Raw genomic sequence first — 26,695 nt, 5'->3', positions numbered from 1 at the left:
CTCAACCAACTTCTTGAGGTATCATCCTGGGATGATTTTTAAACAGTATTGAAGGAGTTCCCATCTATATTCTGGGCACTTATTGGCTGCTTTTCTTTATTATTTGGTCCAAGTCATCAATTTCAAAAACTTTTTTATTTTACTTTTTTTTTTTTTTATAAAATTTTAGTTTTGTAATTAAATAAATTAATATGGTGGCACAATTATATTTTTGTCTACAAAACTAATTTCAAACATTTAAGCATACGCCTTCAGATCAAAAGATTTCTAAGATCATGAGAAACATTTCAGTCAAGTGACCCCAAAATTTTGAACGGTAGTGTAGTTTCATCAGACAAACACAAAATACAACATGACCTGCCAGTTTTAATGTATGACACAGGAGTTCTACATTTCAGCTATGTGACACAGACAAAAACTGAGCTTATAACAGCAGATTTAATTAATGCAAAAGTATCCACTCACGCATTGGTGAAAACGCGCACCAATAAGTTAAGAATTACGTCTGTAATTTCCCTCAAGGGCAAGAATGACAATATACACCAATTACAGAGAAGTGCACATAATTGAGACACAGTACAAAATAAATAAATAAATACACAAATATAAATAATTACATAATAATGCATTATCATAGTAAAACACTAAGACACATAACTGGATTCTTAGCTCTGTATGACATTAATTTAGGAAAGATTATGCCAAACATTATATATGTATGATATATTTCCTTGTTTTTGTGTTGCTTGCTAAATAGTTGCCATCATTCCCTGAACATACAGAGCAAGATACAGAGGTTCTGAATGGAGTTTGTCCATGTGTGGGAGAGTACGAAGGTGACAAAATGGTGTCATTAGTCCATGCAAGGCTGTAAAAGACAAACAGAGACATGGGTATATCATATGTTTACACTCCACACATTTTCATATGTGTGTCCACTTTTACACTCCCCTAAGTAGCATGTATGACGCTGATATGTACAAGCATTTTAGACTACAAATAAAGGGATTGAAGAGAAAGAGGAGTTAGTGAGCAGTGTGTCTGTGTATTTCGTTTCCTGCATATGTACTCACCGTATGGAGGGGAATGGTTGTAACTTGTGTTGGAGAGGACTGCAGCTTCAGAACAGGAGCGAATGCACTTTTTTGCTTCACTATAGAAACACCAGAAGAGGAGAAAGATGAAGTCATATGGATTACTTTTATGCTGTCTTTATATGCTTTTTGGACCTTAAAAGATCTGACCATCATTCCCTTGCATTGCATGGACCCACAGATCTGAGATATTGCTCAAAATCTTCGTTTGTGTTCAGCAGAAGAAAGAAAGTCATACAAATCTGGGATGGCATGAGAATTTTATTTTTGTGTGAACTATTCCTTTAGATGCGTAGATTTAATGATAATGCTATCATGTTTGATAGCTGATGATGGTTAGGATAATGACTTATATATTATAAATATGGTTATTATATTTAGGGCCATAAATTACATTTAGGACCAAATTTTCATTACATTTAGGGCCTTTATTACATTTAGGACCAAACTTTGTTACATTTAGAGCTTTTATTACATTTAGTACTATTTATTACATTTGTCCCCTCAACACACCCCAAATTGTCAATACATGAAAACGGTGGTTAGACATACAGTATGACGTGGTCTTACCGATATAGTGTTGCATGTCGGATGTGGAACTGTCTAAGAACCCCTGTGTGGCAGCCAGGGAAAAGTTCGGCATGGAGCGACGTGCACATGGTTGTGTGTGCTCGTGCATGGACGAGCGAGTGCTTGTGTGTCCATTCATGATGATGTTGCCATTGTTGAAGTCAAACTGTTGAGATGTGCTTCCTGGAATGAAGCCACTGATTAAGTCAGACTGAAACTTACTAAAAGAGACATTCATCCATTAAAAAACAGTTGTGGATGGAGTTTTCCTACACATGCATACATACAGCTTACCTCGTTCTACTTCCTGTGAAACCTCACTGTTCACTGGTAACTGTCCATCAAAGAAGTGAACCTCCATTATACCGTGTGAGTTTGATTGGGATGGGTTTGTGTTTCGAGGGATGCCGTGGAGGGCCTCTGCTATGTCAGATGCACGCTTTAGAATTATCTCCTTTAGACACACACACACACACACACACACACATAAGTACGGCTGTGAAATAACTTCCCACTTCAGATCTGATCAAGCAGTTTATCTCATCATGACTGAAGCAATGAAGCAAACAGAAGCAAAGAAGTCAGGGGCAAAGAAGTCAGGGAGAGGAATCGATTTTACAGTAAATCAATCTGAATGTCACGTTTACCTTGTTATGAGGCGTTCCATAAAACATCTCTATGAGGTCAGCAGCTCTCTGCAGCAATACCTCCTGTCAATCACAATTTATTTACAGCTATTTGTGCATTATTAAATTGTTACAACTCACTCTGTCTCTCTAGTTGTGTTGGTGGCAGTTTGTGTTTGTTTGCAATTACTTGATCATATACAGTATGTGTTTGCAATAGGCTGGTTAACTGGTGGCCGAGTTCAGTGTGTCATCATTTTCATGATGCAGGACATCCATAATCAGAACTACAGGTCTTTTTCAATTTATTACTTTTACTGTGTGTATTGATGCTTTGGCAATATTGTATGTAAAACACTCATGCCAATAAAGTACTTTGAAACTGAAAAATGTTTTTTCATGCTTATCTCCAAACACACCACACATGCACACACATACACCTTCCCTTTGGATCCCAAAGTGTTAAAAATAGTTTCTAATCCACTGTATTCTACTGAAGTCCCTCATCATGTCACTCAGTTACACACAAAAATACCAGCAATTCGAATTGCCAGATTGCCAGAGGTTTGTTGTAAATAAATCTTCTTCCTGTTCCATATGTCTACAGCACAGTGCCAGATGACTGCTGCTGTTTCAACATGAAAGTCTCTGATCTGTTTTATTAGCAGATTACTGCTTGGCATCTATGCAAACCATTCAAACAGCTGTGTACAGCTTTGATCAGTGTGAGATCAGTATACACACACACCTCAGGCACCACACTGTAGATTCTAAGGCTTTTTTCAGCCAAACATTTCACATATGTGCATCAATTAAATTAACATTCTGGGTTCAATACAAGTTAAGCTCAGTCGACAGCATTTGTGGCATAATTTTTGATTATTTCTTTAAAAAAAGCAAAAATGGAGGTTACAGTGAGGCACAAGTGAATGGGGCCAATTTTTGGAGGGTTTAAAGGCAGAAATGTGAAGCTTACAATTTTATAAAAGCACTTACATTAATTCTTCTGTTAAAACTCATCTATTATTGTAGCTGTAAAGTTGTTTAAATCGTCATTTTAGGGTTTGTTGACATTACAACGTCATGGCAACGAAGTTGTAAAATTGTCTATAACTTTACACAGAAAAGGTTAGTAAGCGATTTTATCACACTAAAATCATGTTAACACATATTGTTTATGTCTTTTGGCTATTCACCTCCCTTCTTTTCCACGCTTCGCTCTTCCGAATTTTGTCATCAAACTTCCTGTTTGTGTTGAAGCTACTGAGAAGACTCAAACAAAACTGATTATGTGTGGGAGCACAGAAAGTTTTTTTCAACAAGAGTTGATGTGTGAGTCTACAGCACCCCTCTACTATGTGAAAATGCTTGTGACGTGTTTTTTCTGTCACTAAATGTTCATTTAGAGGAAAATTGGACCTGGCAGATCACATTCAGACAGCTTTGACATACTGCACCTTTTCATAATACACACGTTTAATTGTTAAATATGTAATTCTGCTTAATTTTTAGGTTTCAACTTGTTAATAATTTGTGTAATAATATTGTGTAGTTGACATGAAATTTCGTATTATTTCACATGCAAGTTCAACATTAAAGAAAATTACAATTTTACTTTTTAAAATTAATTTGTCATCCTAAACTTTTTAGAGGCTTAAATGTGATTAAAATGTTTGTAAACGGAATATAAAATAAAACATACACTTTCACATGTATATGTGTATGTATGTGTGTGTGTATAAACATAGTCCATCAAACTCTTCATCATTTAAAGTCCATCAAACTCTTATCTTATAATCCTGTTTGGAGACACTAAGTTGCCAAATTCGACCATTTTAGAACACTCCATTAAATCCTCACACCTGCACACCATCCAGGAACTTTTACGTACAGTAAGTCAACTTAGTATTGCTTCTTATTTTTTGTCTCACCTTTGGAAGCCTGTCCAAGTCACCTGCATGACAAGGAATTACTTTTTGCAGCCGCTGGAACCCATAGTCAATAGTTGGCTCGTTTAATGCTAAAACAGAGAAACCAGCAACAAAGCAAATAACTAATTGAGCAGAGAAGTGAGGACTAGAGGTTAAATAAGAGTTGTGGGTGTTAAACTTTGTTTCATTTGCAAGCCTTTCTCTGGCATCACATTCATCTCGCTGTATTTCTCAAAGCACTAACACAGTTCATTGGATTTTGCATCCTATACTATTTTAGAATTAAATCTCTTTCAAATTAAATTATAATTAAATATCAAATTTCTTACCAGTGTAAACGAAGCGTCCTGGAGCTCCCCTGCAGAATTGTTTAGATTTGTAGGACAGTGTGACTTCTACAACACCAGGAATGTGACGAGGTGGAGTCTTCACACGAATGGCATGTGGTGTGATCACCTATAACAAAGTGAAAGAAATCATCGGTCTGCCATATTGGTGGACTGACTGGAGTGTTGAGTCAACCCAGTAAAGAAAACAATTAAAATGTTGTAATCCTTGGATTGATAGAAGAGTTTAAGACACAAGAGTTTAAGACACAAGAGTTTGTGATAATACATCTGTAAAAAGTCACATATGTACCTCACTCCAGACCACCATTGTCCCGAAAACCACCTGCAGGCCGTCGAAGAACTGATCTCCAATAACAATTACTGATGCTCCACCTGCCGTCCAACCCTGACTCGGACTGATTGCCTTAATGCAGGGGACTTCAGCTGCATGAACACAATTATTAGCCCAAATATTGGGTGAATTACAAATGGCATTTTTGCAGCCTTGAAGGGCACTGCAGGAAGGGGACGTGACTCAAAGGGTCATTCCAAACAATAGTGAGAGAATTAATCTTTTCACTAGGGGCCCTTCCACAAGACGGTTTCAGAAGGGTACATTCATACAGTAATGCCATGTTCCCTTCAGAGTGAGTAGCACACAGGGGTGCTCACTTTCGATTGGAATTCACCCATAGCTTCATAAGTGCATTCACATTTCCTAACTGACTTTTTTCCAAGAACCTTTGATAAACAAACAGACAATCAAAACAACACTAACTCTTTTGCACTCTTCATCAATGTTATAACAAATTATAGGGACATAAAAGTAAAAAAAATAAAAAAATAAAAATAAAAAAAATATATTATTGTACACTCAAAAAAGTGATTTTTGCTGCTTGTTCAGTTTACTTCACTACTTTACTTCAGTTAACAACACAATTCCAGGACATTTTGTCACAACTTGATTTTATTGCATAAAAAAGTAATTTTTTACTGTCTAATCCATTTCAATTAGTAAAATGGAATTTACTTAAAGGAATGTTCCGAGTTCAATACAAGTTAAGCTCAATCGAAAAAATTTTTGGCATAATGTTGATTACCACAAAAACTGATTTCAACTCGTTCCTCCTTTTCTTTAAAAAAAAAAAAAAAAAAAAAAAAGCACAAATCTGGGTTTCAGTGTGGCACTTACAATGGAAGTGAATGGGTGCCAATATTTTTACGTTAAAATACTCACTTTTTCAAAAGTATAACCACAAGACATAAAGGATGTGTGTAAACATGATTTTAGTATGATCAAATCACATACAAACCTTTTCTGTGTAAAGTTATAGCCAATTTTACAACTTCATTACCATGACGATGTAATTTCAACAAACTCTATAACAACTGTAAAAATTACCATTTAAACTAATTTACAGCTCAAACAATACACCAGTTTTAACAGAATAATTAATTCAAGTGCTTTTATCAAATAATAAGCTTCACATTTCTGTGTTTAAACCCCTCCAAAATTGGCCCCATTCACTTCCATTGTAAGTGCCTCACAGAAACCCAGATTTGTGCTTCTTTTTTTTTTTTTTTAAAGAAAAGGAGGAATGAGTCCAAATTAATTTTTTTAGTAATCAATATTATGCCACAAATGCTGTCGATTTAGCTTAACTTGTATTTAACTCAAAACATTCCTTTAATCCATTTGAGTTGGGACTGCTTGAATGCTTTTGTGGCGTTAATGTAGCATTAATGAAACTGGGCAGGGGATTTCCATTTCCCAGCATGCTTTGCATGGGACTGGATAGGGAGAACAAGTGTTGAAATTAAGTATTATTTTATGCATTTTTGAGCAAGATGAGAATAGGTGGCAATAATAATAATAATAAAAAAATTTTTTTAAAAAGAATATGTTATGCAGTTTTACCACTGTGGTGAAGAATTGCGCTTGTGCTTAGGTTGAGGATGGACTTTCACTTTCAAGTGCTATTTAATTACTAAAATATATTAAATTGGACCAGCATAAGAAAATTATTTGACTAAAACCTTAGTAATTTGAGTATGACTAACCTAATAAAGCTGAGTTAAAACTATTATAGTACATTCATTTGACCTAATCCAGCTAAATTATGTTGGCTCAATGAAACTGAATTAATCTGAATGAAAGACAATAAATTGCTTGTAAAATTTTTTATCAGATTTAATTAAGTAAAGGTAATGACTTAATTTTTTGAGTGCAATACAAATATATACATATAAAGCTTTCAGAGGCTCTATATGGAGTTAGGATGGAAATAAGGTGCATTTCAAACTGTTCTGAGACCAGTGCAGACAGACAGCACAATGGAAGTTAAGTCATTCCCTAATTAGGGAGCATGGGAGCATAATATAGCTTTCCTATACAGCCAAATGCATTCACTCCTAACATCCGGTCAAACATTTCATGCTGCAGATGAAGTTTGGACAACTCAACATGTTTGGCAGACATAGGACAATGGTAATCAGTACATAGATTCAGAATTCATAATGTATAATTTTATTTTGACATGGTTGGCAGTGATTGGATGATGCTGACCATTACTTTGAATCAGAATTATTTACTAAATTCTGATGTAATGTCTATAACATCTCAAAAACATGAATAACAAACACTCCTGGAAACATAATAAATAATTTGCTATAAAAACAATCTGACTTTCTATAGCTTTGTATTTGCATTTCACATATGTGGACATACAGTAAAAGAGTTTGGTCTAAAAAATGTTTCTTAGGGGCTAGTTACACATCAAAAAGGTTAATGGAAAATGCACACAGCAGTCACGCTCAGGTCTCAGGAGGAGTATATATATATATATATATACACACACACATTATATTAAAGCGAAAGTTCTAATTTCTCATTTATTTATTTCATTTATTTATTTATTTTGCTATGTGTTTGTATTTACTTTACCTTCAATCAAATCCAGTTGTCTTGTTCTTCTGCCATGCTTTGAATTGTTATGGACAAACATGTTATCAGAAATGGCTAGAAGATGGCCCTTAACGGAGGCTGTGGCAGAGACCAGTACCTACAATGCACAAAGGTTTTATTGTTAGGTTTTATTGTTAGTGCTGATACAATGAAATGACAGTTTACATAGTGAATGAGGAGCAGAGTTATAACTTTGCTGGCACATGAGGACTGATTTGAAGAGCCTGATTTCTCTCATTATTTTTGGTGAAATATTTTAAAATTTGCACTAACATTAAACAGTTTAGTGCAGGGAAAGGTTACACACAAAGGGAATTTCTGATGAGGCACAACAATTACAAAAAACAAGTTATTAATTTTAATGAATTATATTAAATCAAAGTAACTCAAAGTTGACTAATTGTAGTATGAATTCACACATACTAGCATCAGTTCAGTATTAGCACTGCACAATATTGGACTATAATTCAGTATTATGATAAAATTACTGTAAGAAAGTAATCAGTGGAAAGACTTTTTTTTTTTTTTAATCAAAATTGCATCTTGATTAAACTCATCTATAACCAGATACATCACAGAACATCAGTGAAAATATGCATGTACATTATGTACTTGTGTGTACCTGGAAACGACGTGTGTCTCGTGGGTTCCCTGCGTTCTTCAGGCAATTTTGATTACATTTAAGAAAAAATTTCAGGAAGAACCTAAGTATGCAATAAAAAAAAGAACATTATGTCGCTTATATCAAGAGGCCAAGGCTAGCACCTTTCCTCCGCAAACATGTAAATAGATTTGCGTGAATCAATGGGTCTTTTTCTCAAGGCAAGAGAATGTAAGAAGATTAAGAAAAAAAGAGAGATGAAAGAGCAAGTCTGCCTGTGTAAAATGGCTTTTATCCCTAATGCAGAGAGAGTAAAAATTCCAGGAATATTATCACCTCGATTCCAAAAACTGAACATTAACTTTTTCTTTCCCTCATTCACTTTCTCATCCCTCATTCAGTTTCATATTTTGTACAAGAAAATGTTCCATATAGGACCCTTAAGGGTTCTATTGCTCGCTTCATATTTGGAACCCCTTCTATCAAAAGAACCCCAAAGGATTCTTTGAGCCAGGTGGAAAGGTTCTATATAGAACCTTTTAGGGGTTCCCAACATGCAACCATAACATTTGTTTTTTGTTTAGTTTTTATATATATATATATATATATACACACACAGTATATATATTTTTATTACCAGGAGAATGTTTAATTGATATGCAAATTGAATAGTTCATACTGTATACTATATCACCAAGAAAGTGAAATAACCATAAAAAAGACATTTGAGTATTATTAAATAAAACATTTTTAATAGTTTACAACACAAGCAATAATTAACACAATTCATAATTATGAGAATTGACTTAATAAATCCAGAGGTTTGTAATAATTTGCTAAAAGTTAATTAGTAGCAATATTATTTATATAAAAATCATAAACATGAAATCATTTAACATTAACTATTAGTTATCATTATAACCATAAGTAAGATTAACAAAAAAGTAAAAAAGACCAAATTTTAGCACTTGGGCAGATACAGAATCATTTGAGGTCTTTTAGATACAACAAATTAAAGAAAACTTAACGTCACTTCAGCCGTCACCATGTCATCAGTTTGATAATGACTCTCTGCACTGAGGGGTCTTGACACCCTATGAAACATTAGATTGAGGATGGGTGTGCTGATCCCTGTAAGTATATGAAATATTTCATAGACCTGCTGTCAGTATGCAGAGTAATTAAAAACAGAAAGAAATATGTATCTCTCTAAATTGCATCTTAAAACTCACATGAATTGGATTGTTGTGTTTTATATGTATGGAGATGGTCAAACTAGTAATGCTGCACTCCAGAGCCACTGCAAACATAAATTAACAATTATTTAGTATAACAAAAATGCAATGCAAAAAATGAGAAATAATAGAAAAATATGTACCTTTTGTGACATTGTTTATGTCACTGTTTTGAAGTCAAATGTCCCCTTTGACTTCCACTTGTCATGGCTCTGATGATGTTGATGGCCAGAACTTCAGAAGTGCTCTGAGTTAGGTGAAGGCCTTTGCTAAAACCCATGTTAAATTATTAAAGCATCTTCAATAAAAAATACACAACTATCATATTTTTGTACATGACAATAAAACTACAAACAACAAATACTCACAAGTTGAGAAATTCAAACATTTCCACCACTTCCTCTCTTTGACATTTGACATATTCACACTCTTGAATAGAGCTCCATTAATCTCTTTATATCAGTTCAATGCTGTGATGTGCTCCTGGAAACCTGTTTCATTTTTTCCAATGTTTTCTAGATGCAAAGAAAATTCAATTATAACATAACCTGGTATCAGGATTACTAGTCAATCCACAGCAGAGATTTTAGTGATTCTTGTTTGGAATTACTTACGTCCTGGTGGAGAATTTCGCAGGGCTGGACGAAACTGTCGACATTTATTCTTTGTGCTTGCTGAAATAAATGCGTAAGTCATAAATGACAAGGAGATAAATAATTAAAATGAATAATAATAAAAAATAAAAGATAACAAAATTAATCAACAAATTACTTACCAGGGGTAATGTCGCCCTCAAGCTTTCAGCTCAACCGACTTTCTGTGACCGTTAAAATTTGAAATAGGATGTTCGCGCGTTTTGACCACTGAGAGTGCGAGCGCGCGGCTTAAATGCGATTTTGCGCTTTGAGGAGGGGGAAACAGCTCTACATGCTCAAGTCAAGTTGTTTGCTGTTTATGATAAACACATTTTGTGCATATTTTATTGAATTTTGAGTCAAAAATAGACTACACCATAGACTGTATAATTAATACTAAGATAAACCTGTCGTTTAAAAGAGAAAGGACATTGGATATGATGATCTGTCATTTATCCTTTTCTAATCAAACGCAAAGCTGTAGAAGTTGTAAAAAAATATTTTTTTTTTCTAAAGTATGAAATGCAGATGCAAAAGTAATGTAGCCTAGTGTTCAAACCTATTTATAAACAAAACTTTCAATAATGAAATTTATGCTACACATACACACATACATACATACTCACATTAAGCAATTGTCAACCCAAAGAACCCTTTTGTGCAAAAAGGGTTCTTTTTTCTGTAAATCTTTATAAATAGAACCTTTTTGGCATAAAGGGTTCTTTGAAGCTGTGTAAAGAACCCTAGAGTTCTATATAGAACCCCAAAGAACATTTTTTTTTTCTTTTTTCTAAGAGTGTAAGATTCTAATGTTATTTAATTATTTTATTCAAATAGTGCACACTCAAGTGGACACACATATGTAAGACATTTGACCAAATTATTTGCAGGCATTTTGAGAATAGCTATGCCATGTGTAAGCTGCTGGGAAGCTGCTTTATGTTTTGTGGTATATTTCATTTTTACAATAAAGTACAATATGGCTTTGTGATAATGTTCTACCTGTCAATAATAACAGGGTCTGATGGCGTCTCACTTCTGTTTCCACAACTTTTCTTATCACAGCATCGACTGTAAAATCCACACATATAAACACATATATATCATTGTGTCAACTGTACAACAACATTTGAAACACAGCAATGAATGCAATAAACACTGATCACATTTTTAAACCTCTTCTTTGCTTCTGTGTGTGTACTTGTGATTGTGTCTATCAGTGTGTTTTAATGTCATTTCTCACAAGACATGTGGATCACTGTACCTGCACATTGTCTCATGTGTAAGAAGAACACGGCACATTTCAGGATTTTTATCTTGACCTTCAAACACAATTGCCTGAAAGAGTAGAGATTAAATTTAAGTATTCCAATATAAATTTAAGGATACTTTAAAGAAACATAAAAAATGTATTAAAAAGTGTGAATAATAATGGTTAAATATTCTCCAGGTGTATGGGATGAAGAGCCATTAAAGATAAACTTTCTTGTGTTTTGTCTGTTACAGTGCTCAGTGCTAAGAGGCAAATCTTTCTTGCAAATAATAAGAAAGTGCATTGAATGTTTTGCCTGTTTGGTCACAGAGTCTATCAAACGAATGTACAGATCTTGCTCTGTTCTGACACCTAAAAGGGATAAAATATACAAAACAGACAAATGTGTAAGACAGCATCCAAATGACACAACATGCTTATTTCCATAGGAAGATTATAAAACAGTCCATAGATTGTAATATTAATAATATATATATAAATATATATATATATATATATATATATATATATATATATATATATATATATATTTGCTAAAATTGCCAACACCAATATTAAACTACAAAAATAACCAGTGTCAATGTTATTGTATATAAATGTGCTGTACTCACCATTGTTGTACAGTAACTGGAGTTTGTAATGGATTCCATTGTTTGTTTTTTCATTTACTGGCTCCTAAATCAAATATCATAGATACAAAATAATATGCTTTGTCTTATGTGACATCAGCTTCACATTTTGTTGTTTGACCATGTGTTTTAAAGTATTATTTTCTTTTTTACATTCCAATATCCATGTTACATACAGTATATTCCCCTCACCGTCTCCTTTTCTACAAAGCCCACAAACGCAGTGCACTCTATTTCCACAGACTGACCCTCACTGTCATACAGCGCCAAGACAAAGTGAAAGAAGTTTGACTTGCGCAGGTTGGCAGGCGGTTGTTTCTCAAAGTGAGCCCGGACGAGACCTACACCCCTGTGGGGGAAAGAGCGAGACGGGAAATGAAGCTATTCTAATAATAAAAAATAATAAATAAATAAACTTAAAGAATGGACATGCTGATAACAGATGTTGCAGACTTTCTCCATTTTACAAAACATATTAGATAACACATGACTAGGATGAAAAAAGAGCCACAAAAATTGACAAAACATAAGGGGATTGGCATGCACCTGCCTACCTTTGAGCAGAAACATTGGCATCTACCAGTCCAGTTGACTGCAGCCAGGGGCGAACTGACCCCAGACCAGCCAGAGGCTCCTCTTTCATGAATGCAGCGCTTATTGATGTTCGCTGAATCGCGTTCATTAGAGGCGGGAACTCTTCCCGCGCTCTGACTCTGAATGCAATGGGATGCGCGAGAGGCTGACTGGAAAGTTCCTTCTCCCTCAGGACTCCCGCAAACGAAATACAAACCGCATGAGAATATGGGTTAAATGTTCGAATGTTATGTAGGCGTGGTTGTGACACACATGCATATAAAACACTCGTTTTAATAGCAGAACTTTTGAAAGTTGGAGAGTGCGCGCGCAGCATAAAGGGTGAAATGGGACTGTGTGGAGACATTTAAATTCATACTGTGCTGCCGATACATGACAACGAGTGAATCAGAACAAGAATACAACTTGAGAAGAATACATATGGACATATAGCCTATATTACAACATTTACATTCAATAAATATGTAGTTGTGTCTATAAAAACAAAAACAAAAAACTTTTAAAGGCGAGTTTATGCGTTGGGCACTAAATTAGATCAATCAACATTTCACACTAAGCTCTCAGACTAAATGAAAATCACTTAATGTATGTAATTTCCATCTAAATATGTTTAGCAATGGTAGTAGCCTAATACCAGCAGAACCAGTGGAACGTTACACAGCATCAACTCTGCAACAAGTACAGAGCAGTTTAAATTGGTGAAAAACCTCCAGAAAACCTCCAAAGTAATGCACAAAAAAAAAAAAAAAAAAAAAAAAAAAAAAACTTAACTTTTATTATTTAATAATGACCAAATAATATAGGTTAGCAATTGCACCACTACAATTTTTTTAGACATGGTAACATGGTTTTGGTTCCATGGTAATATTATGGTATTCTTCGAAGTTCCTTGGAGCATCATATAAACCAATTTATTTGGTGTATAATATTTGTATGACATTTTCCCATGTATTTTCATTTGTGTGTGTGTGTTTGTAGTTTCATTTTAATAATAATAATAATAATAAAAAAGTAGCCTAGTCACCTGTACCTCCTTCCTTAAGATGGATGTGACAACTATCCAAAAACAACAGCCTTTTTCTAACAGCCTTTTCTAACATGGGGCTCTTTTGCATGCACTGAAGTATGTTAATCTGTAATCTAAAGGTAATTCTGTGATTTTGAGGTAAAAATGAACTAATGAGATTAAAGTATGAATAAAAAAATCATACTTTTAATTTAAGATCCATGTTTTAGCGAACATTAAAAAAATAAGTCCTGAGTTTCAGCTCTAATCCAATAGAAAATCCAACTTCTAAATAATGAATGACTGTGAAGAAATGGAAACTTGACACTTTCCTGATGAAAATGATTATGTGACAAGAAAAGTAGAGAGAAAAAATTCTGAAACGTTCTAACAAATTAATTGCTTTTGATTGCTTGTTTGAAAATGTCATTTGTGATAGTTTGGTACATATTAGAAAAAGTGTAACAACGTTACATCAGCTGAAAGAAAATGAAGCAAAAAATGGTTGAAGAACTGGGTCATACTGCCACCTGCTGTTCCAAAAACCTCAGTAAAAAAAAATCAAGACAGTCTAGGAGGCAGGAGATTGGAGAAGGATATAGCTGCTGGCCGAGCTCTGCCAGAAAAGACATACAGAGCCCCTAAACCCACCCTTACCCTGACCCTTACCATGGGTGAATGGCGCGCCCCATTTTGGAGTTGCCGCCCCGTTTCGAGATCTCCAGGCTGCCGCAATACCTACTTTGGAGATTGGCAGCTGCAATGAGCCCATAATATCTACTTGTAATGTAACATTCTAAAATGGTCTATAAAGGAGTCATACCTTTATAGTAGTACCTTTATGGTACTTCAATGCTATGGTGCTTTTTTCATTTTTGGAACTCAACAGCATTGATCTCCATTTACAATTATTGTATGGAAAAGAGCAGAATTTTCATTTTGGGTGAACAATTCCTAAACAGACTTTTGGTGGTTGCTGGGAGAAAGCCCTTACATCAAGCTAATGATCTGGTGGTTATCAAGTCAATTGCTCAACTCAGTTCTTAGAACAAACACCACTCAATCCCAGAAGTACTATCAGCGGGGTTTAAAAAAAAAAAAAAAAAAAAAGACGGATTGATGGATGTAAAAAAAAAAAAACGTTTAAAAGAGCTTTTTTTTTATTGAGCATAATGGATTTTGGCAGCAAGGTTTATTCATTTACCATAACATATCATATTTAGAATATGCATATTCAATTATTGTTTGTTAACAACCACAATTAACCTGAAATCTATTAGGCATATAATCTTATCTACGGCTCAGAAATCTAATCCCCAGGCAAAATTGGGCTAGTCTAAATGAATTCTGTGCCAAAAAAACCCCTGCTGGATAACCAAAGAAGGAATTATTGCTGAGAGTTTCTACTCCTCATCATAGTTATAGTGTCATCTTACATAGCCCTGCATTTCCCCTGGTGGACAACAAAAGGGATTCCAGCAAGAGGTTGTCAGGTTATCTAGTTAAAATACAGACTATCCCAGAGAGATCCTGACACACAGCATACAAACACACTCATTTGCTATGACTTAGATAACAGAACACTGAGCAGAGAGGCGCCGTCCAATACAGATCCTGCAGAGAGAGATTAAAAATAGTAAAATAGTGAACAGAAGTTGGAAACAAAACGTCACATTTTGTACATGGGTAGTTGACATGAATACAGTTGAAAAATTGAGCAGTGTTACATGCTATTATCCATCTAAAACTTTTTAAACAACATTTTGGCATTTTATTATTATACATACAGTTTTAGGACCTTTTATTACTTGAAAGACTACATGAAATTTGTACTTTTTAAATGTATTTGTCACAGGACCACTTAAAATGAACTAAAGAGGGCAATAAAAGTGATTAAAATGGTAAAAACTTGCAAAAGAAATGGCCCCTAAAGTATACTGTTCACTTTCCCTTACACAGTCAAACAAATTTTAACTTAAAATCTTGATTAAAAAAAGTTAGTGCCTTACCCCAACCCAAGCATGATGATGTGTGTGAATACTAGGGAGGGTAGCAGTATTTTAAGCAAGTGTGTGTTAATTTCTTCATTTTTGTCCGTGTTTCCGTTGCACACTCGGTTCTGCTTTGGACGTTTAATGATAAATGCTGCGGGTGGTATATTCTCTGGCCGGCTAGACCAGTTACAGATCCTCATAATAGCCTCAGTTTCCTGTTTGCTCTCTGCTACAACTTCCTCCTGGAAAAGACAGAGCAAAACTTAATTCCAGTATCACTGACCTCCAGGCATGCAAGTTCAGTGAACACAGCATGTTTCTAGGGGTGCTACAGGAAATATTGTGACATATGTACTATATATTGAAAATAGAGTCAATAAGCCATCTATAAGACATCAGAAATTACCTGCATTTTGATAGATGCAAACCCATGCAGTAAAGCTGTGCAATGATGCGTTGTCTTTTCAGAGCATATAGCAGTCATTTTAAAAGTGAGGGAAACAGCTATCAGTAGGTGGCTCACACAGACCCAACACTTAGAGTGCAGTATTTACATATTACAGTATTTATATTAATATACAAGTATAAGTATTATATTAATATATACATATGATATACTTGTAGTATTTTAAAGATTCAAGTATTGTAAATTAAGTGCAAAATTTTGCAAAATTAGCTGCAAAAATAAAGGGCATCTTGTGGAGCAATTGCTTCTGTTCCACACATGACAATAAAAGACTGAGCACAAGCTGGTCCTTGAATAAATTATTCAGTCAATTACAATAATGTCAATTGTGCATGTGCATAATTTTATTTTTTACTCTGTGCTTGTGCATTGTGGGATTTAAATTTATCCAAGTGGCTTGAGTGTTTTGTCTACGTTCACCAAAATTAGTTCAAATTAGTGGTTCTCGCTCTCAATGGGGCACGTGGTAAGTTGTGCATGTCTCGCAGAGAGTAGCATGAGCTTCCACATGCAGAGTCTCCGCGGAGTCATGCACAACGAGCCACGTGATAAGATGCGCGGATTGACGGTCTCAGAAGCGGAGGCAACTGGAACTTGTCCTACACCACCCGGATTGGGGTGAGTAACCGCGCTACCACAAGGACCTACTAAGTAGTGGGAATTGGGCATTCCAAATTGGGAGAAAAGGGGATAAAAAAAATAGCTTTACATATTTAACACAGATCTAGTAATCTGCTTAAATTGGCAAAAGAACTGATCAAACTATTACGTCACAAACATAATGTAAAAAGCATAACTTAATGAAGACTCAGGGGCCAATATAAACTCCACTTACAATGTGTGCTTAAAAGAAGGACTGCCCTTTGTTTTTTTTCCTGTAGTGCATTTCACATAATGCTGCCAATCATGAACGATATGCCGATAAATAACTCTCACTTGTGTGTTCCTCATCTCTACATTATTAATTTAGATCAACATCAATGCCAATAAAACACATGGATAAATGAGCATTGTTGAAAGCAACTTTGTAGAAATGAACGTAGCCACGTTGATTAGACTGTCTGACTGACGGCCTATTACGTAAGGGTTGTTTCGGCTCATGAAACTCACCTGTGATTGGTGGGATGGTCGCTCAATCAGCCCAAAGTAACAAAACGTAAAGAATACTGTATACAAATCCACTAATTGAACTCGGCATGGATTTAGCTTGGAAAACTGTGGGGGACCGAATCACCTTTTTTAAAGAGTGGTACGCCCTTGTGTCTTTTACCTGTGTATTGGTGTGTGTGTTGATGGAGACTGCACTGATGAGTGGAGGTGTCTGGACACGTCGAGGACTAGGGAGAAACAAATCACATTAGCCATCGTTATCAGAACTGACATGCAATTTCTTCTAAAAGACTACACCAATTCTTGCATGTACACACACATTTCATGAAGGTTTGTACACACCTGCTACAGTGAGAGCTTGTCCGTGAACTGCTGCTGGACTCGCGTTGAGCTTCCAGAAGCATTTTCTCCAGGTCTGTGATATCACACAGTGCTGGCATGTCTTCACCGTGCTCACTACATGAATCAAAGTGCAGCTTGACCCATGAGTCTGGTGGAGAAAAGTAGATCAGAATAGTTAGATAATTATAGCACTTGGTCTAACAGACACTGAACCAAACGAACAAAGAAGGTACCAAGCTCCAAATAAGCATTATGTAATTGTGTACTTACTAAATCCCAACGTAATCCGTTTAAAAATATGGGTCATATAAATTCCACTCATCAGAAATTATATTTTGCGTCATTTTACAAACATTTATACCAATACAAACAAAACAAATGTTTGCTTTAGAAAACAAGAAGTTGCTGACTTAGCAATATGACCGGATTTGAAGTACTGCCTTGTCGAGATTTACAAAAGAAAAAAGACGCCTATTTGTTGACAACCTTTAACAATGTGAAATTATGTTTAATTGTTACTGCTGTATTCGTATTGTTGTTATTTATCGAGGCAGCTACGTGATCTAATCGAGCCCATTTGTACAGCTTACCATGCAGACTCTCTTCTTGAGTTATAAGTTTCAGCGTTGACATCGTTGTTTAAAATGTAATTTACGCTTCTAAAATATAGTGTGACTACTATTTTGTTTGTTTGTGAATAAAAGATTGAGTAACTAAAAGTTGCTTGCCCTCAGAGACGTACGGGGCAACAATATCGCTCTCCAGAAAAAACACTGACGAAATCTTTTGTTTACAGATAGAATCAGCGCGCTGATTGGTCAGTCGGTAGGCCAATCATGTCACCTTACGTAGGCTTATAAGTACTCTGGCGCGAACGTTGAATAAAATAAAATAAATTATATATATATATATATATATATATATATATATATATATATATATATGTACATATATAATAAATTATATACATAATCTAAATTTTGCCTCCGTTAAATTTACAAACAATAAAATGTACTCATAACACACAGGCAGTAACTGATATTTTGAGGAGAAAATGGTACTTGCTGTAGCACAAAACAAGAATAATAACAATATGTACATTTATACAAAGGATGTATTTCACTAGAGTGGGTAATAATAATAATAATAATAAAGTTGTATTTATTCAGCGCCTTTCCCACAGCTCTGTGTTGTTTTACAACAGGATAAAAACATAAAATGACAATTTAAACAACCATAAAGCTTATCACATGAAAATTTGTTATATATATATATATATATATATATATATATATATATATATATATATATATATATATATATATATATATATATATATGCAAAAAAACAAAAAAAACAAAAGCAAAAATCGAAGTTACAGTGATGCACTTACAATGGAAGTGAATGGGGCCATTTTTTGGAGGGTTTAAAGGCAGAAATGTGAAGCTTATAATTTAAGTAAAGAACATACATTAATTCTTCTGTTAAAACTAATGTATTATTTGAGCTGTAAAGTTGTTTAAATCGTATTTTTTTTTACAGTCATTTTAGGGTTATAAAGTTCCAAAATTGGCTATAATTTTACACAGAAAAGGTTAGGAAGCGATTTTATAACACTACAATAATGTTAACACACATGTTGTTTACGTCTTGTGGCTATACTTTTGAAACAGTGAATATTTTAACGTTTACGAATTGGCATCATTCACTTCCATTATAAGTGCCTCACTGGAACCCAGATTTGTACTTTATATATATATATATATATATATATATATATATATATATATATATATATATATATATATATATATATATATATATATATATTACAGATTTGTTTAATTTAATTGTTTTTATTTTTATGGTAATCAATATTATACCACAAATGCTGTCGACTGAGCTTAACTTTACTGAATCCTGAATATTCCTTTAAATAGGACAGTTTGCTTAAGAATCGTTTTACTATTAATTTTTTTCTGCTCATGTTTCATGAATAAGTGTTATCCTAATGTTTTCATTTTTATTTATTTGTTTGTTTGTTTTTATGTGATAATCTTTCTATGGCTGTTTTGAATGCATTTATGCACAAATTTGTTCTGCTCGTGTTTCATGAATAAGGCCCAAATTAAGAGTACATCAAACATTAGTAACTGCAAATATACATAATACAGTTACTACACAGAAAAGAATGCGCAGTGAAGAATCAGTAGAGATGTTATTTTGATACTGAGTAAAATCAACTTAATTTTACCCCCCTCCCCCCACCCTATGTTTTATTGTTAGGAATCAGAATGATGGTCGACAATAATATAGTCCAAGTCCAACAAACCAAACAACATATTCACACTTTCATGAGAGGATATTTCAAGAGCAGGTGTTTTTTTTTTTTTTTTTTTTTGTAAGTCAGTGTGAGACCTAATGTAGGTGAGTCTTAACAGGGTGTCGTTTGGAAACAGATTTCTGCTGTTATTCTGGATTAATGCAACTGTGAGCAGTTACCTTTAATGAACTTAAGCAATTATCGCAAAACTTTGGCCTCTGCGGACTTTTTTTACACCCACATTTTCTGCGTTAAAAGCATTTGTGCTTGGGATAGAAACACATGCCATTTTCAATGGCCAATAGTTACAGGATTTGATTTTGTGAAAGTGAGTTCGACCTCAATGCTAGGAAAAGTACTGCAATGCGTGATGATAGACACATCGCGAGAACGCGTATCACACGAGACTCTGGCGTCATATCCGGCAAGAGGTCTACTCGGTGAGGGTAAAAGAAAATAAAAACGTTAAACGAACAGACGCTCCTTTCAATAAAATACAATAGTGCATGGGACACTTTAACGTGTTAATCCTACCAAATTTCACACAAACATTTGACTAAGAATCTGCAGAGGTAAGACGCATGTTAATGAATATATGTTCTGTGTATGTAAATATAAACATGCTAAACGCGAGGCCTCGAGCTCTGCTTTTGAGCACGAGCCGCAGATTAGCGTTTAATTTGGATTAAAATAAAGCTTTCACATCCACCAAATGTAGATTATATTATCTCTTTTATGAGTGTACAACATTTGGTCCATGTAGCTGTTTACATTAGTCCTCTTGAGAGTTTGTGTGCTAGTGGCTGTTGCTAACAGTGCAGAGAAGATTCAGTCACTTCAGTGTGTTGACACTTCTAGAGAACTCCGCTGTGGTGATGTATAAACTGCTTTACAGAGTTTTTGGCTTGTTTATCATGTTCTAACAAGACATCTGAATTAAAATGTTACTATAAACTTTGATAATAGTAAGTAACCGTATGGCGGTATTTATAATAAGGCAATATAGCTATGCAAATATATGGATGGCTTCTCATTATATAACTCATTAATGACCGTGTCTGACTGGCTGTATGTTTATTTTTGTTGTTAAAAATGTGTATGTAGAATAATAGAAGTTTTGTGTGAAATCTAACTGTTTGCTTTGCTGTGTTTTCAGATGTCTGACGAATTGTTGAAGCAGTTGAGCAATTATAAGGCTCAGCTGCAGCAGGTGGAAGCCGCGCTCTCTACAGATCAAGAAAATGAAGATCTGCTAAAACTGCAGAAAGACCTTCAGGTTTGGGGCAGGATTGTCCATTGTTTTTGACCGTTAGTGGAGCTTAAAGGAATAGTTCACCTAAAAATGATAATTCTCTCATCATTTACTCACCCTTATGTCTTCTCAAGCTCACATGACTTTCTTCTGTGGAACAAAAACAAAGATATTTTAATAGAGATATGATGTGTTTCCCCTTACAATTGAAGTGAATGGTGACCAACATTTGAAGCTCCAAAAAGTACATAAAGGCAGCATAAAAGTAATCCATAAAACTCCCGTGTTTTAATCCATGTCTTCTGAAGCGATCCAGTTGGTTTTGGGTGAGAAACAGAACAAGATTGAACTATTTTCACTGTACATCTTGCCATTGTAATCTCTAGGCATGGTCATGATTTCATGCGCGATTACGCTTCCTAGTGCTTGACGCATGAGCAGAGCTCTAGATGGCACTAGGAAGTGTAATCGAGCTTGGAATCATGATTGCCAAAGAGACCAGATTTATAGTGAAAAAGGAGTTATATTTAGTTCTTTTGTAACCTAAAACCGATTAAATCGCTTCAGAAGACATAGATTAAACCACTATTATGCTCCCTTTATTTACTTTTTGCTGCTTGAAAATTTGGTCACCATTCACTTGCATTGTTTGGACAAACAGACAGCATACCTCCATTAAAATATCTTTGTTTGTGTTCCGCAGAAGAAAGTCAAATGAGTTTGAAAAGGCATAAGGGTGAGTAAACGATGAGAGAATTATCATTTTTGAGGGAATTATTCCTTTAATGGCATGAATGAATTTGATAACTAATAGTATTAGGGATGCACCAATGTATCAGCTGCCGATATTTATTGGCCAATTATTGACCAAATTGTAACTATTGGCATATCAGTTATAAGCATGAAAACGCTGATATGAAAAACTGATGGTTGATTTATAAATAAAAAAAAGTATTGCACTTGGTAAAAACTCTTTGAATTTAAATGCACAATCCAGAAATGATAATATCCACAATATGTAGAAGGGTTGGCACTCTTAAGAACATGTAATATTTAAATTTAGTTCTTTCTCGTTCTTATGATAATGCGGAAAAAACTGCATAAATGGACGTGACAGTTGTGAAAACGGCACTGACCTATTGGCTACATGATGAGGGAAACCATCTTAAACACTTTGAAACCAGCAGACTTTGACTTCTAATACATCAGTATGGTATCCATTAATGCTGTATGATTGATTGAATTAAGATTGAAATTGCAATATGGCCTTGTGCAATTACTAAACCTTAAAAGGCTGCGTTTCTGCATTCAGCACTTCAGTCAGCGCTGCAAGTGCATCCTCTAGCAGTCTGGATGGTGATATCCATTGTCCATAATACAGAATTAAACCTTTGATTAACATTTTGATTTTTCCTTGATGTAGTTGACATTTATATGGAATTGCCCAACATGTGCATAGTATGAATTTGTAATGTTCTGTCATATACAGTACATATATGTAAAATGTGAGTTCTGTTGTTTTGGACTGCAAAACAAGAAGTGCAAAAATGTTTTAGTAGTCCAAAATAACCATTTTTCATATCAATCATCATGTTATCATTTTAACTTATTTTTTCATTTATCTTTCACTCTTAAAAAGTATTGCCTATAATGTGTTCAACATATCCAATCCATGTTCAATGAAAATTATTTATTGTTCGAACAGTTAAAAAGCTTTTGTACATTTTTAAAGCATAATTCCAAAGTTAATCAGTGATTTAATGAAAAAAAGTAAGGCAAGGTATCGGTATCGGCCTATGGTTTTTTGTTAAAATCGTAATTGGTCAAAAAAATTCATATCGGTGCATCCCTAAATAGTATACCTGTATTAATAGATCTAGTGGTCTGCCATGTTTTTCAGGGGGCCAGTTTTTGTCACATAGGTTGAAGCCTGATGGCCTGTATTTGCAACACGATAGAGCTGACAAGACAAGAAGTCTCCTAAGTAAGTACATTTATCAAATCATTGCTGTTATGTGTTACTATAGGAGGTGATTGAGTTGACAAAAGACCTGTTGACATCACAGCCAGTGGAGGGCGTGGCCAGCGACAAAAGTTCAGAGGCAGCTTCGTCTACTCACAGCTGGAGAGTCGGAGACCGTTGTATGGCCGTCTGGAGTCAGGACGGACAGTGAGTATCACACAGTGCTGGGTGATTAGCTGTAATTGGATGGTGTGTGGGATATGGTCGACTACATTTGGGGTAGGGATTTTTGTATATATCTGTACTCACCTGCTTACAGTGCTGTGTGATTGACAGGGTGTATGAGGCAGAGATCGAGGAGATTGACAGCGAGAACGGTACGGCAGCGATCACCTTCTCTGGCTACGGAAATGCAGAGGTGATGCCACTTCATGCACTCAAAGCCGCAGAGGAGGGCAAGAGCAGGGATGAGGAGGGGGGGAAGCCCAAATCCAAGTGAGTAAATGTGAGAATGAGAATGTTTTGATATACGCCTTCTATATTAGGCTTTTTCTAGAGAGTGTTATTCTAAGACAAATTACCTCTAAAATCAAATTTTAAGTAGCACCAGTCGAAACAGATTAGTAGTACACATTTTTTTTTCTTTTTTAAGACTCATCTTCAACTCTAAATGTAAAGTGTCATATTTTTTGTTTAATTATTAATAATTTCATTTTTTTTTTTTAATACTTTCTCTTATACATTTGAAGTCAGAAGTTTACATACACTTAGGTTGAAGTCATTAAAGCTCATTTTCTAACCACTCCACAGACTTCATATTAGCAAACTATAGTTTTGGCAAGTCATTTAGGACATCTACTTTGTGCACGACACGAGTAATTTTTCCAACAATTGTTTACAGACAGATTGTTTCACTTTTAATTGACTATATCACAATTCCAGTGGGTCAGAAGTTTACATACACTAAGTTAACTGTGTCTTTAAGCAGCTTGGAAAATTCCAGAAAATAATGTCAAGCCTTTAGGTAATTAGCCAATTAGATTCTGATAGGCAAATTGGAGTCAATTGTGAGGTGTACCTGTGTATGTATTTTATGGCCTTCCTTCAAACTCAGTGCCTCTTTGCTTGACATCATGGGAAAATCAAAAGATATCAGCCAAGACCTCAGAAAAAAAAATTGTGGACCTCCACAAGTCTGGTTTATCCTTGGGAGCAATTTCCAAATGCCTGAAGGTACCACGTTCATCTGTACAAACAATAGTATTCTAGTACAAACACCATGAGACCACTCAGCCATCATACCGCTCAGGAAGGAGACGCATTCTGTCTACTAGAGATGAACGTAGTTTAGTGCGAAAAGTGCAAATCAATCCCAGAACAACAGCAAAGGACCTTGTGAAGATGCTGGAGGAAACAGGTAGACAAGTCAAGGTATTGGAGTGGCCATCACAAAGCCCTGACCTCAATCCGATTATTTGTGGGGAGAACTGAAAAAGTTGTGCGAGTAAGGAGACCTACAAACCTGACTCAGTTACACCAGTTCTGTCTGGAGGAATGGGCAAAAATTCCAACAACTTATTGTGAGAAGCTTGTGGAAGGTTACCCAAAATGTTTGACCCAAGTTAAACAATTTAAAGGCAATGCTACCAAATACTAACAAAGCGTATGCAAACGTCCTGACCCACTGGGAATGTGATGAAAGAAATAAAAGCTGAATTAAATAATTATCTCTACTATTATTATGACATTTCAAATTCTAAAAATAAAGTAGTGATCCTAACTGACCTAAGACAGGGAATGTTTTCTACGATTAAATATCAGGAATTGTGAAAAACTGACTTTAAATGTATTTGGCTAAGTTGTATGTAAACTTCTGACTTCAACTGTATTTATTTAAAATGCAGAGATAACTATGTAAGCCATTCATAGGTTGACTTTTCTTGATTGTAAACACTGTGGCACTTTTAACACATTTTAATAATATAAAACAATATTTTCCATGAGTGGCGCAAATATTACACCCTTCACATTTAAAGCTGATGTAATTTCTGCGACACTTGCGCCACAGAATAGAATTGCAAAAATAAACAGTGTTTTCAAAACAGCTTTTTGCCATTGATCAAACAAAGAGATAGTCCCACCCCCAACTCACACCATTGGTTGAGTAACATTGTTGGCGCGGGTATAAGCGGGTCGCTCAAAACAAACACAGGAATTTTTATCGTGCCACAGAGACAATGTTTTAGTTTTCAAGAAAATTAATCTCTGAATGGTTTACTTCGTTGTCTCTGCATATTAAGATGGGATAGGAGAAAATATTTTAACTGAAAAGGTTACATACTTCAGCTTAAAATTAAAATACCTGTGTATGTTTATGTCAGAGAACTCCTTCACATTTATTTCATTTTTTAATTTTTTTTAATTGTGTGTCTTGTCTGTCCTCAGGAAAGAGCTGCTGGCTGAGCAGAGGGAGTACAAGAAAAAGAAAGCCCAGAAGAAAGTGCAGCGCATGAAGGAGCTAGAGCAGGAAAGAGAAGATCAGAAATCCAAATGGCAACAGTTTAACAATAAAGCCTATTCAAAAAATAAGAAAGGACAGGTGTGTATGAGAGAATTTCTGTCTAATCCTGCAAACCAGTGGTCTCAATAGAAACTCCTCATAAAGTCTACTAGATGCTTGTTGGATTTCAATTCTTAATTTTTCTGTTCATACTTAATTATTTTCACCACATGAAAACAAAAAGACATTAGAAGGTTAAAATAATTTTTCATAATGTTGATTTATGATCTCCCTCTGCAGGTGAAGAGGAGTATATTTGCATCTCCAGAGAGCGTGAATGGAAAGGTTGGTGTCGGCACATGTGGTATCGCAGATAAACCCATGACACAGTACAATGACACTTCAAAGTATAATGTCAGGCATCTAATGCCCCAGTGATTTATCTTGTCTTGTCTGTCCATCTGTTACCACCCACCATTAAAATAAAACAAGATCCCACTCTGAGCCAAATTATAAACAGTTTTGATTGGACATGAAATTATATTTCCAGAGTAGGACTCCAGTCATTGTGGGTGTTTAGTCTTGGGATGTTGGATCTGTTCTGTACTAAAGGAGTCTCTGGACATTGTAACTAATAAAACATCAGTCCACAGAGTCGTTAGTTAAAGACAGCTCCCACAGTTATTGTTTAGTTTTACAGGGTCTCATCATGCTTTCAGGACTAACTTTACAGTTTCAGAGGTACTGAGGATGAGAACTCTGCCCTGTAGTTTTTTTTTTTTATGATGTGTTGAACAAACATATGTAAAGCACATATGATTTTATGTCAGGGAAGACTGGTGTTGTGGAAGTGATTAAGCAGTTTTCTCTCGTGCTTTCTCCACCTCTGTGTAGTAAGTGTTCTGCAGCCCATTTGTTGTGTTAAAATTGATTTTCAGTTTTGTATATTTACATATTTGAGAAGAATAAACATTGATTTGTTGACATTTCTATACTAAGATTTTTTTTTGTTGTTGTTTTTTTTACAGGTGATTTTGTGTTACACATAACAGATCTATAAATTGTCACAGTAAATTGTTGTATACTTTTATAGCGGGGCTGTGACATTTCAATGAAAGAGTTTTCTTTTCCAAGATGTACAAAGTTACAAATGACTCCATCTTTCCTCCTGGTCTTTATTGGAAAAAGTGAAACATCAGTCAAAACATTTCCATAGACACACCCCTATGAGCACAAGGATACATCACTATTAACATA

The 26,695-nt window shown here is 34.9% G+C and overlaps 3 protein-coding genes across 5 annotated transcripts; 1 reads left to right on the top strand and 2 right to left on the bottom strand.

Annotated features, from left to right (window-relative positions):
* Nucleotides 1–121: 121 nt before the first annotated feature.
* On the bottom strand, nt 122–13,099 carry LOC127455268 (transcription factor COE1-like). The gene is made up of 16 exons (XM_051723001.1): nt 12,443–13,099; nt 12,081–12,237; nt 11,871–11,934; nt 11,555–11,610; nt 11,251–11,324; nt 10,989–11,057; nt 8,138–8,219; nt 7,495–7,612; nt 4,861–4,994; nt 4,551–4,677; nt 4,222–4,310; nt 2,312–2,374; nt 1,959–2,118; nt 1,665–1,847; nt 1,074–1,153; nt 122–868 (listed from the first exon to the last, which is right to left on the bottom strand). Exons 1-16 carry the CDS (start codon nt 12,826–12,828, stop codon nt 854–856), a joined length of 1,857 nt encoding a protein of 618 aa, XP_051578961.1. The 5' UTR covers nt 12,829–13,099; the 3' UTR covers nt 122–853.
* A 1,531-nt stretch (nt 13,100–14,630) lies between these two features.
* bnip4 (BCL2 interacting protein 4) lies at nt 14,631–18,192 on the bottom strand. Of its 2 annotated transcripts, XM_051723412.1 has the most exons (6): nt 17,991–18,192; nt 17,401–17,548; nt 17,219–17,285; nt 15,889–15,942; nt 15,498–15,724; nt 14,631–15,102 (listed from the first exon to the last, which is right to left on the bottom strand). In XM_051723412.1, exons 1-6 carry the CDS (start codon nt 18,031–18,033, stop codon nt 15,057–15,059), a joined length of 585 nt encoding a protein of 194 aa, XP_051579372.1. In that variant the 5' UTR covers nt 18,034–18,192; the 3' UTR covers nt 14,631–15,056. The 2 variants fall into 2 exon arrangements, with proteins under 2 accessions (XP_051579372.1, XP_051579373.1); XM_051723413.1 differs by lacking the exon at nt 15,889–15,942 and having other exon boundaries at nt 17,991–18,188.
* Nucleotides 18,193–20,125: 1,933 nt separating this feature from the next.
* smndc1 (survival motor neuron domain containing 1) lies at nt 20,126–26,424 on the top strand. Of its 2 annotated transcripts, none has more exons than XM_051722640.1 (6): nt 20,126–20,295; nt 20,880–20,999; nt 23,003–23,145; nt 23,275–23,433; nt 25,384–25,537; nt 25,739–26,424. In XM_051722640.1, the coding sequence occupies exons 2-6, from the start codon at nt 20,880–20,882 to the stop codon at nt 25,874–25,876; spliced, it is 714 nt and encodes a 237-aa protein (XP_051578600.1). In that variant the 5' UTR covers nt 20,126–20,295; the 3' UTR covers nt 25,877–26,424. The 2 variants fall into 2 exon arrangements, with proteins under 2 accessions (XP_051578600.1, XP_051578601.1); XM_051722641.1 differs by lacking the exon at nt 20,126–20,295 and adding an exon at nt 20,310–20,600.
* Nucleotides 26,425–26,695: the final 271 nt, after the last annotated feature.

Source organism: Myxocyprinus asiaticus, chromosome 17, assembly GCF_019703515.2.
Source record: "Myxocyprinus asiaticus isolate MX2 ecotype Aquarium Trade chromosome 17, UBuf_Myxa_2, whole genome shotgun sequence".
NCBI lineage: Eukaryota > Metazoa > Chordata > Actinopteri > Cypriniformes > Catostomidae > Myxocyprinus > Myxocyprinus asiaticus.
The sequence above is the reverse complement of the archived record's forward strand: the minus strand, read 5'-3'. Positions and strand labels throughout refer to the sequence as shown.

Excerpts from the sequence above, each read along its gene's own strand:
- smndc1 (XM_051722640.1), top strand. The coding sequence starts at position 20,880 with ATGTCTGACGAATTGTTGAAGCAGTTGAGCAATTATAAGGCTCAGCTG. Across the intron at positions 21,000-23,002 it reads AACTGCAGAAAGACCTTCAG|GAGGTGATTGAGTTGACAAA; the intron begins GTTTGGGGCAGG and ends GTGTTACTATAG. Across the intron at positions 23,434-25,383 it reads GGGGGGAAGCCCAAATCCAA|GAAAGAGCTGCTGGCTGAGC; the intron begins GTGAGTAAATGT and ends GTCTGTCCTCAG.
- bnip4 (XM_051723412.1), bottom strand. The coding sequence starts at position 18,033 with ATGTCAACGCTGAAACTTATAACTCAAGAAGAGAGTCTGCATG. Across the intron at positions 15,943-17,218 it reads ACACACACACCAATACACAG|ACAACGCATCATTGCACAGC; the intron begins GTAAAAGACACA and ends TGCTCTGAAAAG. Across the intron at positions 15,103-15,497 it reads ATCATCATGCTTGGGTTGGG|GATCTGTATTGGACGGCGCC; the intron begins GTAAGGCACTAA and ends CTCTCTCTGCAG.
- LOC127455268 (XM_051723001.1), bottom strand. The coding sequence starts at position 12,828 with ATGTCTCCACACAGTCCCATTTCACCCTTTATGCTGCGCGCGCACTCT. Across the intron at positions 11,058-11,250 it reads ACACATGAGACAATGTGCAG|TCGATGCTGTGATAAGAAAA; the intron begins GTACAGTGATCC and ends TGGATTTTACAG. Across the intron at positions 1,848-1,958 it reads TTCACAGGAAGTAGAACGAG|GAAGCACATCTCAACAGTTT; the intron begins GTAAGCTGTATG and ends GCTTCATTCCAG.